Source organism: Salvelinus fontinalis, chromosome 8 (assembly GCF_029448725.1).
Source record: "Salvelinus fontinalis isolate EN_2023a chromosome 8, ASM2944872v1, whole genome shotgun sequence".
Classification (NCBI taxonomy): Eukaryota; Metazoa; Chordata; class Actinopteri; order Salmoniformes; family Salmonidae; genus Salvelinus; species Salvelinus fontinalis.
In genome coordinates this window covers 31,845,109-31,858,236 of record NC_074672.1, presented here as the reverse complement: position 1 = coordinate 31,858,236, position 13,128 = coordinate 31,845,109, and the positions used below count along the sequence as shown (strand labels likewise).

The following is a 13,128-nucleotide window of genomic DNA, read 5'->3' as shown; positions in this document are numbered from 1 at the left end:
GCCTACACTGGTTTTTAATATATCTTGAGGTGTGACTATTGCTCTGTTGCTGAGTAGGTATAATCCAAGCCTGTGAAGATTCAACTTTGTCCTTGTGACCAAGACAATCAAGTGTTTTTATCTATGCTTAGTTCCACAGTAATACAAACACTGAAAAATATTGACATTTGTTTGGACTTGAATGTGTTCCAAATGTGTTTTATTCTCCTGTCTGCCTGAGATGGAAGGGAGCTGTGTGTGTTGTGAATTGAACCAATGAAACAGGTAATAGTAATCCCAACTGTACCCCTTTCTCTATCTCCTCCACCACTCTGTTTTTCTCTTTCAGGTCCTCCTTGTAGTGAAAGAGGGGAGGGGAAGAAGAAGGGGCGTCCCAGAGCTGAAGTACAGGAGCTGAAGAGTATTCCTGTCAGTATCTATTATCCATCTACTCCTCCCTACTCCCCCCTACTCCCTCCCTACTCCCTTCCTACTCCCTCCCTACTCCCTCCCTTCTCCCTCCCTACTCCCCCCTACTCCCTCCCTACTCCCTCCCTACTTCTCCCTACTCCCCCCTACTCCCACCCTAATTCCCCCCTACTCCCACCCTAATTCCCCCCTACTCCCTCCCTACTCCCCCCTATTCCTTCCTGCTCCCCCCTACTCCCTCCCTACTCCCCTCTACTCCCTCCCTACTCCCCTCTACTCCCCCCTACTCCTCCCTACTCCCCCATACTCCCCTCTACTCCCTCCCTACTCCCCTCTACTCCCCCCTACTCCCTCCCTACTCCCCCCTACTCCCTCCCTACTCCCTTCCTACTCCCTCCCTACTTCTCCCTACTCCCTCCCTTCTCTCACCCTACTCCCCCCCGACTCCCTCCCTACTCCTCCCTACACCCTCCCTACTCCCTCCCTACTCCCCCCTACTCCCCCCTACTTCTCCCTACTCCCCCCTACTCCCACCCTAATTCCCCCCTACTCCCACCCTAATTCCCCCCCTACTCCCTCCCTACTCCCCCCTATTCCTTCCTACTCCCTCCCTACTCCCCCCTACTCCCTCCCTACTCCCTCCCTACTCCCCCCTACTCCCTCCCTACTTCTCCCTACTCCCTCCCTACTCCCCTCTACTCCATCCCTACTCCCCCTACTCCCCTCTACTCCCTCCCTACTCCCTCCCTACTCCCCTCTACTCCCTCCCTACTCCCCTCTACTCCCTCCCTACTCCTCCCTACTCCCCCCTACTCCCCTCTACTCCCTCCCTACTCCCCTCTACTCCCCCCCCCTACTACCTCCCTAATTCCCCCCTACTCCCTCCCTACCCCCCCCCCCCTACTCCCTACACCCTCCCTACTCCCTCCCTACTCCCTGTGTAGGAGTGTGTGAAAGGCATGTGTATCTCATCTCTCCCCCTCTCTGCAGGCTAACATGATGGTCCAGTGGAAGGAGGAGTTTAAGAGGAGATCAAGGGTAAAGTGTCCGTGTTCAGGCTGCTGGTTGGAGTTCCCCAGCATCTACGGCCTCAAATACCACTACCAACGCTGCCAGGGGGTGAGACATGACCCTCTACTCACCCCACCGTCTCTCTCCTCCAGTGTTACACGGTATTCCGAAACTTCGGTACTTTTTCGATACTAGAACATGAAAAATGGCTCGGTACTAGAATTTTTGTTGCTTTCGGTACTTCTGTCGAACATGTCTCACAGATCACGTCTGTCTATCAGCACAGCCGATGTCTCCCTTACAGCGCGAGCTCACTCCTGCTCCACTTAGCCTGCACTGGGAGTCTGGGCTGCATCATGTTATCTCCTCACTCCTGCTCCACTTAGCCTGCACAGGGAGTCTGGGCTGCATCATGTTATCTCCTCACTCCTGCTCCACTTAGCCTGCACAGGGAGTCTGGGCTGCATCATGTTATCTCCTCACTCCTGCTCCACTTAGCCTGCACAGGGAGTCTGGGCTGCATCATGTTATCTCCTCACTCCTGCTCCACTTAGCCTGCACAGGGAGTCTGGGCTGCATCATGTTATCTCCTCACTCCTGCTCCACTTAGCCTGCACAGGGAGTCTGGGCTGCATCATGTTATCTCCTCACTCCTGCTCCACTTAGCCTGCACAGGGAGTCTGGGCTGCATCATGTTATCTCCTCACTCCTGCTCCACTTAGCCTGCACAGGGAGTCTGGGCTGCATCATGTTATCTCCTCACTCCTGCTCCACTTAGCCTGCACTGGGAGTCTGGGCTGCATCATGTTATCTCCTCACTCCTGCTCCACTTAGCCTGCACAGGGAGTCTGGGCTGCATCATGTTATCTCCTCACTCCTGCTCCACTTAGCCTGCACAGGGAGTCTGGGCTGCATCATGTTATCTCCTCACTCCTGCTCCACTTAGCCTGCACAGGGAGTCTGGGCTGCATCATGTTATCTCCTCACTCCTGCTCCACTTAGCCTGCACAGGGAGTCTGGGCTGCATCATGTTATCTCCTCACTCCTGCTCCACTTAGCCTGCACAGGGAGTCTGGGCTGCATCATGTTATCTCCTCACTCCTGCTCCACTTAGCCTGCACAGGGAGTCTGGGCTGCATCATGTTATCTCCTCACTCCTGCTCCACTTAGCCTGCACAGGGAGTCTGGGCTGCATCATGTTATCTCCTCACTCCTGCTCCACTTAGCCTGCACAGGGAGTCTGGGCTGCATCATGTTATCTCCTCACTCCTGCTCCACTTAGCCTGCACAGGGAGTCTGGGCTGCATCATGTTATCTCCTTACTCCTGCTCCACTTAGCCTGCACAGGGAGTCTGGGCTGCATCATGTTATCTCCTCACTCCTGCTCTACTTAGCCTGCACAGGGAGTCTGGGCTGCATCATGTTATCTCCTCACTCCTGCTCCACTTAGCCTGCACAGGGAGTCTGGGCTGCATCACGTTATCTCCTCACTCCTGCTCCACTTAGCCTGCACTGGGAGTCTGGGCTGCATCATGTTATCTCCTCACTCCTGCTCCACTTAGCCTGCACAGGGAGTCTGGGCTGCATCACGTTATCTCCTCACTCCTGCTCTACTTAGCCTGCACAGGGAGTCTGGGCTGCATCACGTTATCTCCTCACTCCTGCTCCACTTAGCCTGCACAGGGAGTCTGGGCTGCATCACGTTATCTCCTCACTCCTGCTCCACTTAGCCTGCACTGGGAGTCTGGGCTGCATCACGTTATCTCCTCACTCCTGCTCCACTTAGCCTGCACTGGGAGTCTGGGCTGCATCATGTTATCTCCTCACTCCTGCTCCACTTAGCCTGCACTGGGAGTCTGGGCTGCATCATGTTATCTCCTTACTCCTGCTCCACTTAGCCTGCACTGGGAGCCTGGGCTGCATCATGTTATCTCCTTACTCCTGCTCCACTTAGCCTGCACTGGGAGCCTGGGCTGCATCATGTTATCTCCTCACTCCTGCTCCACTTAGCCTGCACTGGGAGTCTGGGCTGCATCATGTTATCTCCTCACTCCTGCTCCACTTAGCCTGCACAGGGAGTCTGGGCTGCATCATGTTATCTCCACCTCCTGCTCCACTTAGCCTGCACTGGGAGTCTGGGCTGCATCATGTTATCTCCTCACTCCTGCTCCACTTAGCCTGCACTGGGAGTCTAGGCTGCATCATGTTATCTCCACCTCCTGCTCCACTTAGCCTGCACTGGGAGTCTGGGCTGCATCATGTTATCTCCTTACTCCTGATCCACTTAGCCTGCACAGGGAGTCTGGGCTGCATCATGTTATCTCCTCACTCCTGCTCCACTTAGCCTGCACATGGAGTCTGGGCTGCATCATGTTATCTCCTCACTCCTGCTCCACTTAGCCTGCACAGGGAGTCTGGGCTGCATCATGTTATCTCCTCACTCCTGCTCCACTTAGCCTGCACAGGGAGTCTGGGCTGCATCATGTTATCTCCTCACTCCTGCTCCACTTAGCCTGCACTGGGAGCCTGGGCTGCATCATGTTATCTCCTCACTCCTGCTCCACTTAGCCTGCACTGGGAGTCTGGGCTGCATCATGTTATCTCCTCACTCCTGCTCCACTTAGCCTGCACAGGGAGTCTGGGCTGCATCATGTTATCTCCTCACTCCTGCTCCACTTAGCCTGCACAGGGAGTCTGGGCTGCATCATGTTATCTCCTCACTCCTGCTCCACTTAGCCTGCACAGGGAGTCTGGGCTGCATCATGTTATCTCCTCACTTCTGCTCCACTTAGCCTGCACAGGGAGTCTGGGCTGCATCATGTTATCTCCCCACTCCCGCTGCACAGAAGTTAACACAAATTAATAATGCGACACAGCATGTAGAAATGTTGAAACTGTTAATTACTGTTCACAAAACAATGTCCATACAGGCTAGAACACTTTACAATTCAAGAAGATATCTTCGAGCTTTACAGGCTAGTTTCCAGCTGAAGTTAACATCAATTCAATACCCTAGTAATTTGTGATAATATTCAAACCATAATGAAAAATATACTGATTTCAATGCTGATTGTCACCAAAACTTTATTAATTTACTTAATCAGCCTCTCTCTCTCACATCTCTCCCAAATATCTATTGCCTGAGTGAACTGACTGTGTGAATAGGGCTCTGATGGGCCACACCCCTCTTGACTGGTGAATGATGTCATTACTGGTTAAAGGGACAGCGCACACTGTTATAAAAGAAGCTACTTCAATGCAAATGTTGATCAGTACAATAAATGAAGTCCCAAATGGAAAGGAAACATATTGTTTGTCATCTGTCGCACCTTGAAATTAGCCAAAACAAGCTCAATAACTCAATGCATGCTCCTGTATTGTGAATAGAACTAGGCTCCATCTTGATTTACCCGGTTTATCAATAGAGATATACCATTCAAAATAATGATTACCGTTATGTTGTTATGTAGTTAGATTGTTAAGAACAGTATAGTTGATTCATTAATGCATACATGGCTATCTGAAAAATGGTGTAAAGATGTCCAACGATTGAACAGAACAGTAGCTGAGTTAATCTGTCTGCATCAAGGGCCATTCTGGGACTTTGGCTAATATGCCTTCTGTTTCTGCCGTGGTATCGTTTTGGTATTGTGATTGTATCTAGTATCGTGATACTAAACCTGGTATCGTGATAACATTACTCTCCTCTCCCACATCGCCCCTCCTCACCCGCTCCGTCTCACCCCTGCCTTTTCCCTCTGTTGACCACTCTCAGTGGTTCGAGGGGGTCTACATATTTAATGTCAATCTGTACACCTGTTGAATTAGATTTGTCTACTTTAGACTAATCAATATCCTTCTGTTTCTTCTCTTTCTCTCTTTTACTGCCTCCCTTTTTTCTCTGTCCTCCAGGCAACCCTAGCGGAGAAGTTGAGTCATGGCTGTCCGGACTGTGAGGCGGTGTTCGCCACTAAGGTCCGGCTCCAGAAGCACAAGCTGTGGAACCACCCAGAGAGGGTTACCGTGGAGACCAAGGCCGAGCCCAAACTACAGAAGACCCCCGTGAAGGGGGCCGCCAAGAAAAGGTAACCTGGGTCGGGGATTTTCACCACAACGTTAACTTACCCTGTCGGCCTAGGTTTAGATTGTACCCTTGTGTCTGCTCTGTCCAGGCCTATGGAGATTACTACCCCATCGCCGGTGTTCTTCAAAGTGAAGAAGACCCAGGATGTGTCTAGTCCCTCCCAGAATGGGGAGTGTTCCCCCCAGAGGGGGGAGAGGAAACAGCACACACACCCCCAGCCCCCCCAGCATCAGGCCTCCTCATCTGACACCTCCCCCAACACTCCGGATGGCAGCGAGAGCGATGGTGAGGGGGGAAGCCTCCTCCCACCGTATCCAGATGAAGACCCTGAGAGGACAAGGCACAGTAAGATTAAAATATTATGACTAGTAGGATATTTTGTTGCCTTGTGAGGGTGCAGTCCAGTGGAAATGGGGGCCCAGTGTGTTTGACTGTTTCTTGCTCTCTGTTCTCCTCATGAGCCAGGACGGAAGCAGAAAACTCCTAAAAAGTTCACTGGAGAACAGCCCTCCATCTCTGGGACGTTCGGACTGAAAGGTAGACCCTTCTGCATTTCTCATCTCACAGCTTCTCTCACTTGCTGGAAATAGAAGTATTCTCTACTGGGTCATTGACTAGGCATGAGAGTCTGCCCCTCCACAGTGTGTATTAGTGGTAGTGTGATAGTGTCCTCTGTGTTAATGTGAGGACTGTAGAGGTGTTTCATATCCTCACTCAGTGAGCCAGTCTCGTACTCTCTTTCTCTGTTCTCATCTCCCTGCCTCCTCTCTCTCTACCACTCTCTCTTTCTCTGTTGTTCTCATCTCCCTGCCTCCTCTCTCTCTACCACTCTCTCTTTCTCTGTTGTTCTCATCTCAATTGCCTCCTCTGTCTATCACTCTCTCTTTCTCTGTTGTTCTCAACACCCTGCCTCGTCTCTCTCTACCACTCTCTCTTTCTCTGTTGTTCTCATCTCCCTGCCTCCTCTCTCTCTACCACTCTCTCTTTCTCTGTTGTTCTCATCTCCCTGCCTCCTCTCTCTCTACCACTCTCTCTTTCTCTGTTGTTCTCATCTCCCTGCCTCCTCTCTCTCTACCACTCTCTCTTTCTCTGTTCTCATCTCCCTGCCTCCTCTCTCTCTACCACTCTCTCTTTCTCTGTTGTTCTCATCTCCCTGCCTCCTCTCTCTCTACCACTCTCTCTTTCTCTGTTGTTCTCATCTCCCTGCCTCCTCTCTCTCTACTACTCTCTTTCTCTGTTGTTCTCATCTCCCTGCCTCCTCTCTCTCTATCACTCTCTCTTTCTCTGTTGTTCTCATCTCCCTGCCTCCTCTCTCTCTACCACTCTCTCTTTCTCTGTTGTTCTCATCTCCCTGCCTCCTCTCTCTCTACCACTCTCTCTTTCTCTGTTGTTCTCATCTCCCTGCCTCCTGTCTCTACCACTCTCTCTTTCTCTGTTGTTCTCATCTCCCTGCCTCCTCTCTCTCTACTACTCTCTTTCTCTGTTGTTCTCATCTCCCTGCCTCCTCTCTCTCTATCACTCTCTCTTTCTCTGTTGTTCTCATCTCCCTGCCTCCTCTCTCTCTACCACTCTCTCTTTCTCTGTTGTTCTCATCTCCCTGCCTCCTCTCTCTCTACTACTCTCTTTCTCTGTTGTTCTCATCTCCCTGCCTCCTCTCTATCACTCTCTCTTTCTCTGTTGTTCTCATCTCCCTGCCTCCTCTCTCTCTACCACTCTCTCTTTCTCTGTTGTTCTCATCTCCCTGCCTCCTCTCTCTCTACCACTCTCTCTTTCTCTGTTGTTCTCATCTCCCTGCCTCCTCTCTCTCTACCACTCTCTCTTTCTCTGTTGTTCTCATCTCCCTGCCTCCTCTCTCTCTACCACTCTCTCTTTTTCTGTTCTCATCTCCCTGCCTCCTCTCTCTCTACCACTCTCTCTTTCTCTGTTGTTCTCATCTCCCTGCCTCCTCTCTCTCTACCACTCTCTCTTTCTCAAATCAAATCAAATTGTATTTGTCACATACACATGTTTAGCAGATGTTAAAACTTCTTCTGGCTGCCAGCCCTAAGTAGGGATCAATATGACAACAGCCACTTCAAGTGCAGGGCGCGAAATTCAAAATATTTTTCTTTTTTAATATTTAACTTTCACACATTAACAACTCCAATACAGCAAATGAAAGGTACACATCTTGTGAATCCAGCCAACATGTCCGATTTTTAAAATGTTTTACAGCGAAAACAGCACGTATATTTATGTTAGCTCACCAACAAATACAAAAAAGGACAGACATTTTTCACAGCACAGGTAGCATGCACAAAGCCAACCTAACTAACCAAGAACCAACCAAACTAACCAACAAACAACTTCATCAGATGACAGTCTTATAACATGTTATTCAATAAATCTATGTTTTGTTCGAAAAATGTGCATATTTCAGGTTTAAATCATAGTTTACATTGCAGCTACAATCAGAAATTGCACCGAAAGCAGCCAGAATAATTACAGACACCAACGTCAAATACCTAAATACTCATCATAAAACATTTCTGAAAAATACATAGTGTACATCAAATGAAAGACAGGCATCTTGTGATTCCAGCCAACATTTCCGATTTATTAAGTGTTTTACAGCGAAAACACAATATAGCGTTATATTAGCTTACCACAATAGCCAGAAACACAAGCCATTTCCCAGCAGTAAAAGTTAGCGATCGTAACAAACCAGTAAAAGATATATAATTTTTGACTAACCTTGATATTCTTCATCAGATGACAGTCCTATAACATCAGGTTATACATACACTTATGTTTTGTTTGAAAATTTGCATATTTAGAGCTGAAATCAGTGGTTATACATTGTGCTAACGTAGCTACTATTTCCCACAACGTCCGGATATTTTTCTGACACTTTTTCTGACACACATATTCTGTCCAAATAGCTATTCGTAAACATAACTAAAAAATACATGTTGTATAGGAAATGATAGATCCATTAGTTCTTAATGAAATCGACGTGTTAGAATTGTAAAAAATAACTTCATTATGACATCCAGCTTCGGTATAGCTAGAGTACCCAAAAGTTGGGCGCCGACGACTAGTTCACATGTACGACAGATATATGAAATAGCATCATAAAATGTTTCTTACTTTTGCTGATCTTTCATCAGAATGTTGGACAAGGGGTCCTTTGTCGGGAACAATCGTTGTTTGGATTTAGAACGGCCTCTTTCCCTCTTGATTTAGCAAGCGCACTAGCCAAGTGGCGCACTAGCCAAGTCTCCATGTCAACAAACGGAAGAGAACGGAACACGGCAAAACTCCCGAAAAAATTTCAATAATCTGATTAAACTATATTGAAAAAACATACTTTACGATGATATGGTCACATGTATCAAATAAAATCAAAGCCGGAGATATTGGTCGTCCATAACGGCAGCTAAACAGAAGGCAAATCCAGGTACCTCCTCGCGCTCTCCAGAAAACAGGAAATGGGGGACACGTCATAGAAAGAGCTTGTATTCCACTTCAGACCAAGATAAACACTCAATTTCTTCTCTCACCGCCTCTTGACATCCAGGGGATGGCCTATGAAGTTCATGTATACTAATAAGTATCATGCCCATTTATAGGCAGGAAGTAGAACAGAGCCTCGATTTCAGACTTTCCACTTCCTGGTCAGGAAGTTTGTGCCAAATGAGTTCTGTTTGACTCACAGATATAATTCAAACTGTTTTAGAAACTAGAGAGTGTTTTCTATCCAATAGGAATAATAATATGCATATTGTACGAGCAAGAATTGAGTACGAGGCCGTTTGAAATGGGCACCTTTTATCTGGCTACTCAATACTGCCCCTGCAGCCCAAACAGGTTAAAGTGAACAAGGAGTACAGGAGGAGGCTGAGCACACACCCTTGTGGGGCCCCAGTGTTGAGGGTCAGTGAAGTGGAGATGATGTTTCCTACCTTCACCACCTGGGGCGGCCCGTCAGAAAGTCCAGGACCCCATTGCACAGGGCAGGGTTGAGCCAGGGCCTCCAGCTTGATGATGAGTTTGGAGGGTATTATGGTGTTGAATGCTGAGTTGTAGTCAAGGAACAGCATTCTTACATAGGTATTCCTCTTGTCCAGATGGGTTAGGGCAGTGTGCAGTGTGATGGCGATTGCGTCGTCTGTGGACCTGCTGGGGCGGTATGTAAACTAAAGTGGGTCTAGGGTGGCCGGTAAGGTGGAGGTGATATGATCCTTGACTAGTCTTTCGAAGCACTTCATAATGACAGAAGTGAGTGCTACGGGCAGTAGTTATTTAGTTCAGTTATCTTTGCCTTCTTGGGTACAGGAACAATGGTAGCCATCTTGAAGCATGTGGGGAAAACAGAGTGGGATAGGGAGTGATGTAACGACGTTCCTCCTCCTCTTCATCCCTCAGAATGACCACCCTCCTATTCCACCCACCTAATATAAGAGGCAACACAAAAATAAGGGACAGCTCCGGGACAAGGTAGCTCAGGACAGAGAGGTAGGTCAGAATAGAGAGGTAGCTCAGGATAGAGAGGTAGCTCAGGATAGAGGGGCAACTCCGGACTGAAGGGCAGCTCCGGACAGAGAGACAGCTCTGGACTGAGGGGCAGTTCTGGATACATGGCAGCTCTGGACGCTCATGGCTGGCTGACGGCTCTGGACGCTCATGGCTGGCTGACGGCTCTGGACGCTCATGGCTGGCTGACGGCTCTGGATGCTCATGGCTGACTGGCGGCTCTGGCAGATCCAGTCTGGTTGGCGGCTCTGGCAGATCCAGTCTGGTTGGCGGCTCTGGCAGATCCTGTCTGGTTGACGGCTCTGGCAGATCCTGTCTGGTTGGCGGCTCTGGCAGATCCTGTCTGGTTGGCGGCTCTGGCAGATCCTGACTGACGAATGGCTCTAGCGGCTCCTGACTGACTAACGGCTCTAATGGCTCGGGACAGACGGCTGGCTCAGACGGCACTGGGCAGACGGATGGCTCAGACGGCACTGGGCAGACGGATGGCTCAGACGGCACTGGGCAGACGGATGGCTCAGACGGCACTGGGCAGACGGATGGCTCAGACGGCACTGGGCAGACGGATGGCTCAGACGGCACTGGGCAGACGGATGGCTCAGACGGCACTGGGCAGACGGATGGCTCAGACGGCACTGGGCAGACGGATGGCTCTGGCCGAATGAGACGCACTGTAGACCTGGTGCGTGGTGCCGGAACTGGAGGCACCGGGCTAAGGACACGCACCTTCATGCTAGTGCGGGGAGCAGGGACAGGGCACACTGGACTCTCAAAGCATACTATTTGCCTGGTGCGTGGTACCGGCACTGGTGGCACCGGGCTGAGGGCACGCACATCAGGACGAGTACGGGGAGAAGGAACAGTGTGTACAGGGCTCTGGAGACGCACAGGTGGCTTAGTGCGTGGTGCCGGAACTGGAGGCACTGGGCTGGAGACACGCACCATAGGAAGAGTGCGTGGAGGAGGAACAGGGCTCTGAAAACGCACTGGAAGCCTGGTGCGTGGTGTAGGCACTGGTGGTACTGGGTTGGGGCGGGGAGGTAGTGCCGGAAATACCGGACCGTGCAAGGATACTGGCTCCCTTGAGCATTGAGCCTGCCCAACCTTACCTGGTTGAATGCACCCCATCGCCCGACCAGTGCGGGGAGGTGGAATAACCCGCACCGGGCTATGTAGGCGAACCGGGGACACCATGCGTAAGGCTGGTGCCATGTATGCCGGCCCGAGGAGACGCACTGGAGACCAGACGCGTTGAGCCGGCATCATGGCACCTGGCTCAATGCCCAATCTAGCCCTACCAGTGCGGGGAGGTGGAATAACCCGCACCGGGCTATGCACACGTACAGGAGACACCGTGCGCTCTACTGCGTAACACGGCGTCTGCCCGTACTCCCGCTCTCCACGGTTAGCCTGGGAAGTGGGCGCAGGTCTCCTACCTGCCCTTGGCCCACTACCTCTTAGCCCCCCCCCAAGAAATTTTTGGGGTTTCTTCACGGGCTTCCGTGCTAGCCGCGTACCTTCATAAATCCGGTCTTGAGCTTGATTCTCCGGCTTCCAGCCACGTCTCCTTGCTGCCTCCTCATACCACCGCTCTTGGGCTCTCGCTGCCTCCATCTCCTCAAGAGCGCGGCGATATTCCCCAATATGTGCCCAGTGTCCTTTTCCCTCTAAGACTTCTTCCCATGTCCAAGACTCCTGTTTAATAGGCCACTGCTCGAACTTACGCTGCTTGGTTCTGGATTGGTGGGTAATTCTGTAACGGCGTTCCTCCTCCTCTTCATCCGAAGAGGAGGAGCAGGGATTGAACCAAACTGCAGCGTTGTAATTAGACATAATGAATTTATTTAAGTGTAGACGAAAAACACGAACTTCACTTGAATACTTACAAAATAACAAAACGAATGTAGACACACCTGAACATACGAACTTACTTAAAACACGAAGAACGCACAACAGGAAAAATGACTACATAAAACGAAGAACGCACGAAACAGTCCCGTATGGTGCAACAAACACTGACACAGGAAACAACCACCCACAACAAACAGTGTGAAAACACCTACCTTAATATGACTCTCAATCAGAGGAAATGAAAACCACCTGCCTCTAATTGAGAGCCATATTAGGTCACCCTTAAACAAACATAGAAACAGAAAACATAGACTGCCCACCCAAACTCACGTCCTGACCAACTAACACATACAAAAACTAACAGAAACATGTCAGGAACGTGACAAGTGATTTAATATGTCCTTAAACACACCTGCCAGCTGATCTGTGCATGCTTTGAAGACGCGACTAGGGATGCCGTCTGGGCCAGAAGTTTTGCAAGGGTTAACACCTTTACATTTTTTACTCACGTTAGCCACGGAGAAGGGGGGGCGCAGTCCTTGTTAGCGGGCCGTGACGGTGGCACTGTATTATCCTCAAAGCGGGAAAAGAAGGTGTTTAGTTTGTCTGGAAGCGTGACGTCGGTGTCCGATTTTGCCTATAAGACGGAAGGAGCAAGATGGCGTCGTGGTCAGATTTGCCAAAGGGAGGGCGGAGGAGGGCTTTGTATGCGTCGCGGAAGTTAGAGTAGCAGTGGTCGAGGGTGTTGTGCATGCATGTAGCACAATCAATATGCTGGAAGAATTTAGGTAGACTTATTCTCAAATGTGTTTTGTTATAATCCCCAGCTACAATAAATGCAGCTTCAGGATGTATGGTTTCAGTTTGCATATAGTCCAGTGAAGTTCCTTGATGGCCGTCTTGGTGTCTGCTTGAAGGGGAAAGTACACAGCTGTGACTATAACTGACGAGAATTCTCTTGGTAGGTAAAATGGCCAGCACTTGATTGTAAGAAATTATAGTTCTGGTGAGCAGAAGGACTTGAGTTCCTGTATGTTGTTATGATTACACCATGAGTCGTTAATCATAAAGCATACACCCCCGCCCTTCCTTTTTATCTCTGTCGGCGTGATGCATGGAGAAGCCCGGTGGCTGAACCGATTCCGACAACAGAGAGAGCCATGTTTCCGTGAAACAGAGAATGTTACAATCTCTGATGTCTCTCTGGAAGGCAAACCTTGCTCGAATTTCGTCTACCTTGTTGTCAAGAGACTGGACAT

The 13,128-nt window shown here is 49.9% G+C and overlaps 1 protein-coding gene across 5 annotated transcripts in view; it reads left to right on the top strand.

Moving 5' to 3' along the window:
* The window catches only part of LOC129861467 (zinc finger protein 512B-like), a 54,780-nt gene that overhangs the window by 20,315 nt on the left and 21,337 nt on the right, over positions 1-13,128 (top strand). For 3 of the 5 annotated variants that reach the window (XM_055932839.1, XM_055932841.1, XM_055932840.1), the window contains exons 4-8: positions 329-408; positions 1,399-1,596; positions 5,332-5,504; positions 5,592-5,848; positions 5,969-6,040. In XM_055932839.1, coding sequence (XP_055788814.1) covers positions 329-408; positions 1,399-1,596; positions 5,332-5,504; positions 5,592-5,848; positions 5,969-6,040 — 780 coding nt within the window. The remainder of the gene's footprint in view (positions 1-328; positions 409-1,398; positions 1,597-5,331; positions 5,505-5,591; positions 5,849-5,968; positions 6,041-13,128) is intronic. The other 2 variants (XM_055932842.1, XM_055932843.1) reach the window with 2 other exon arrangements.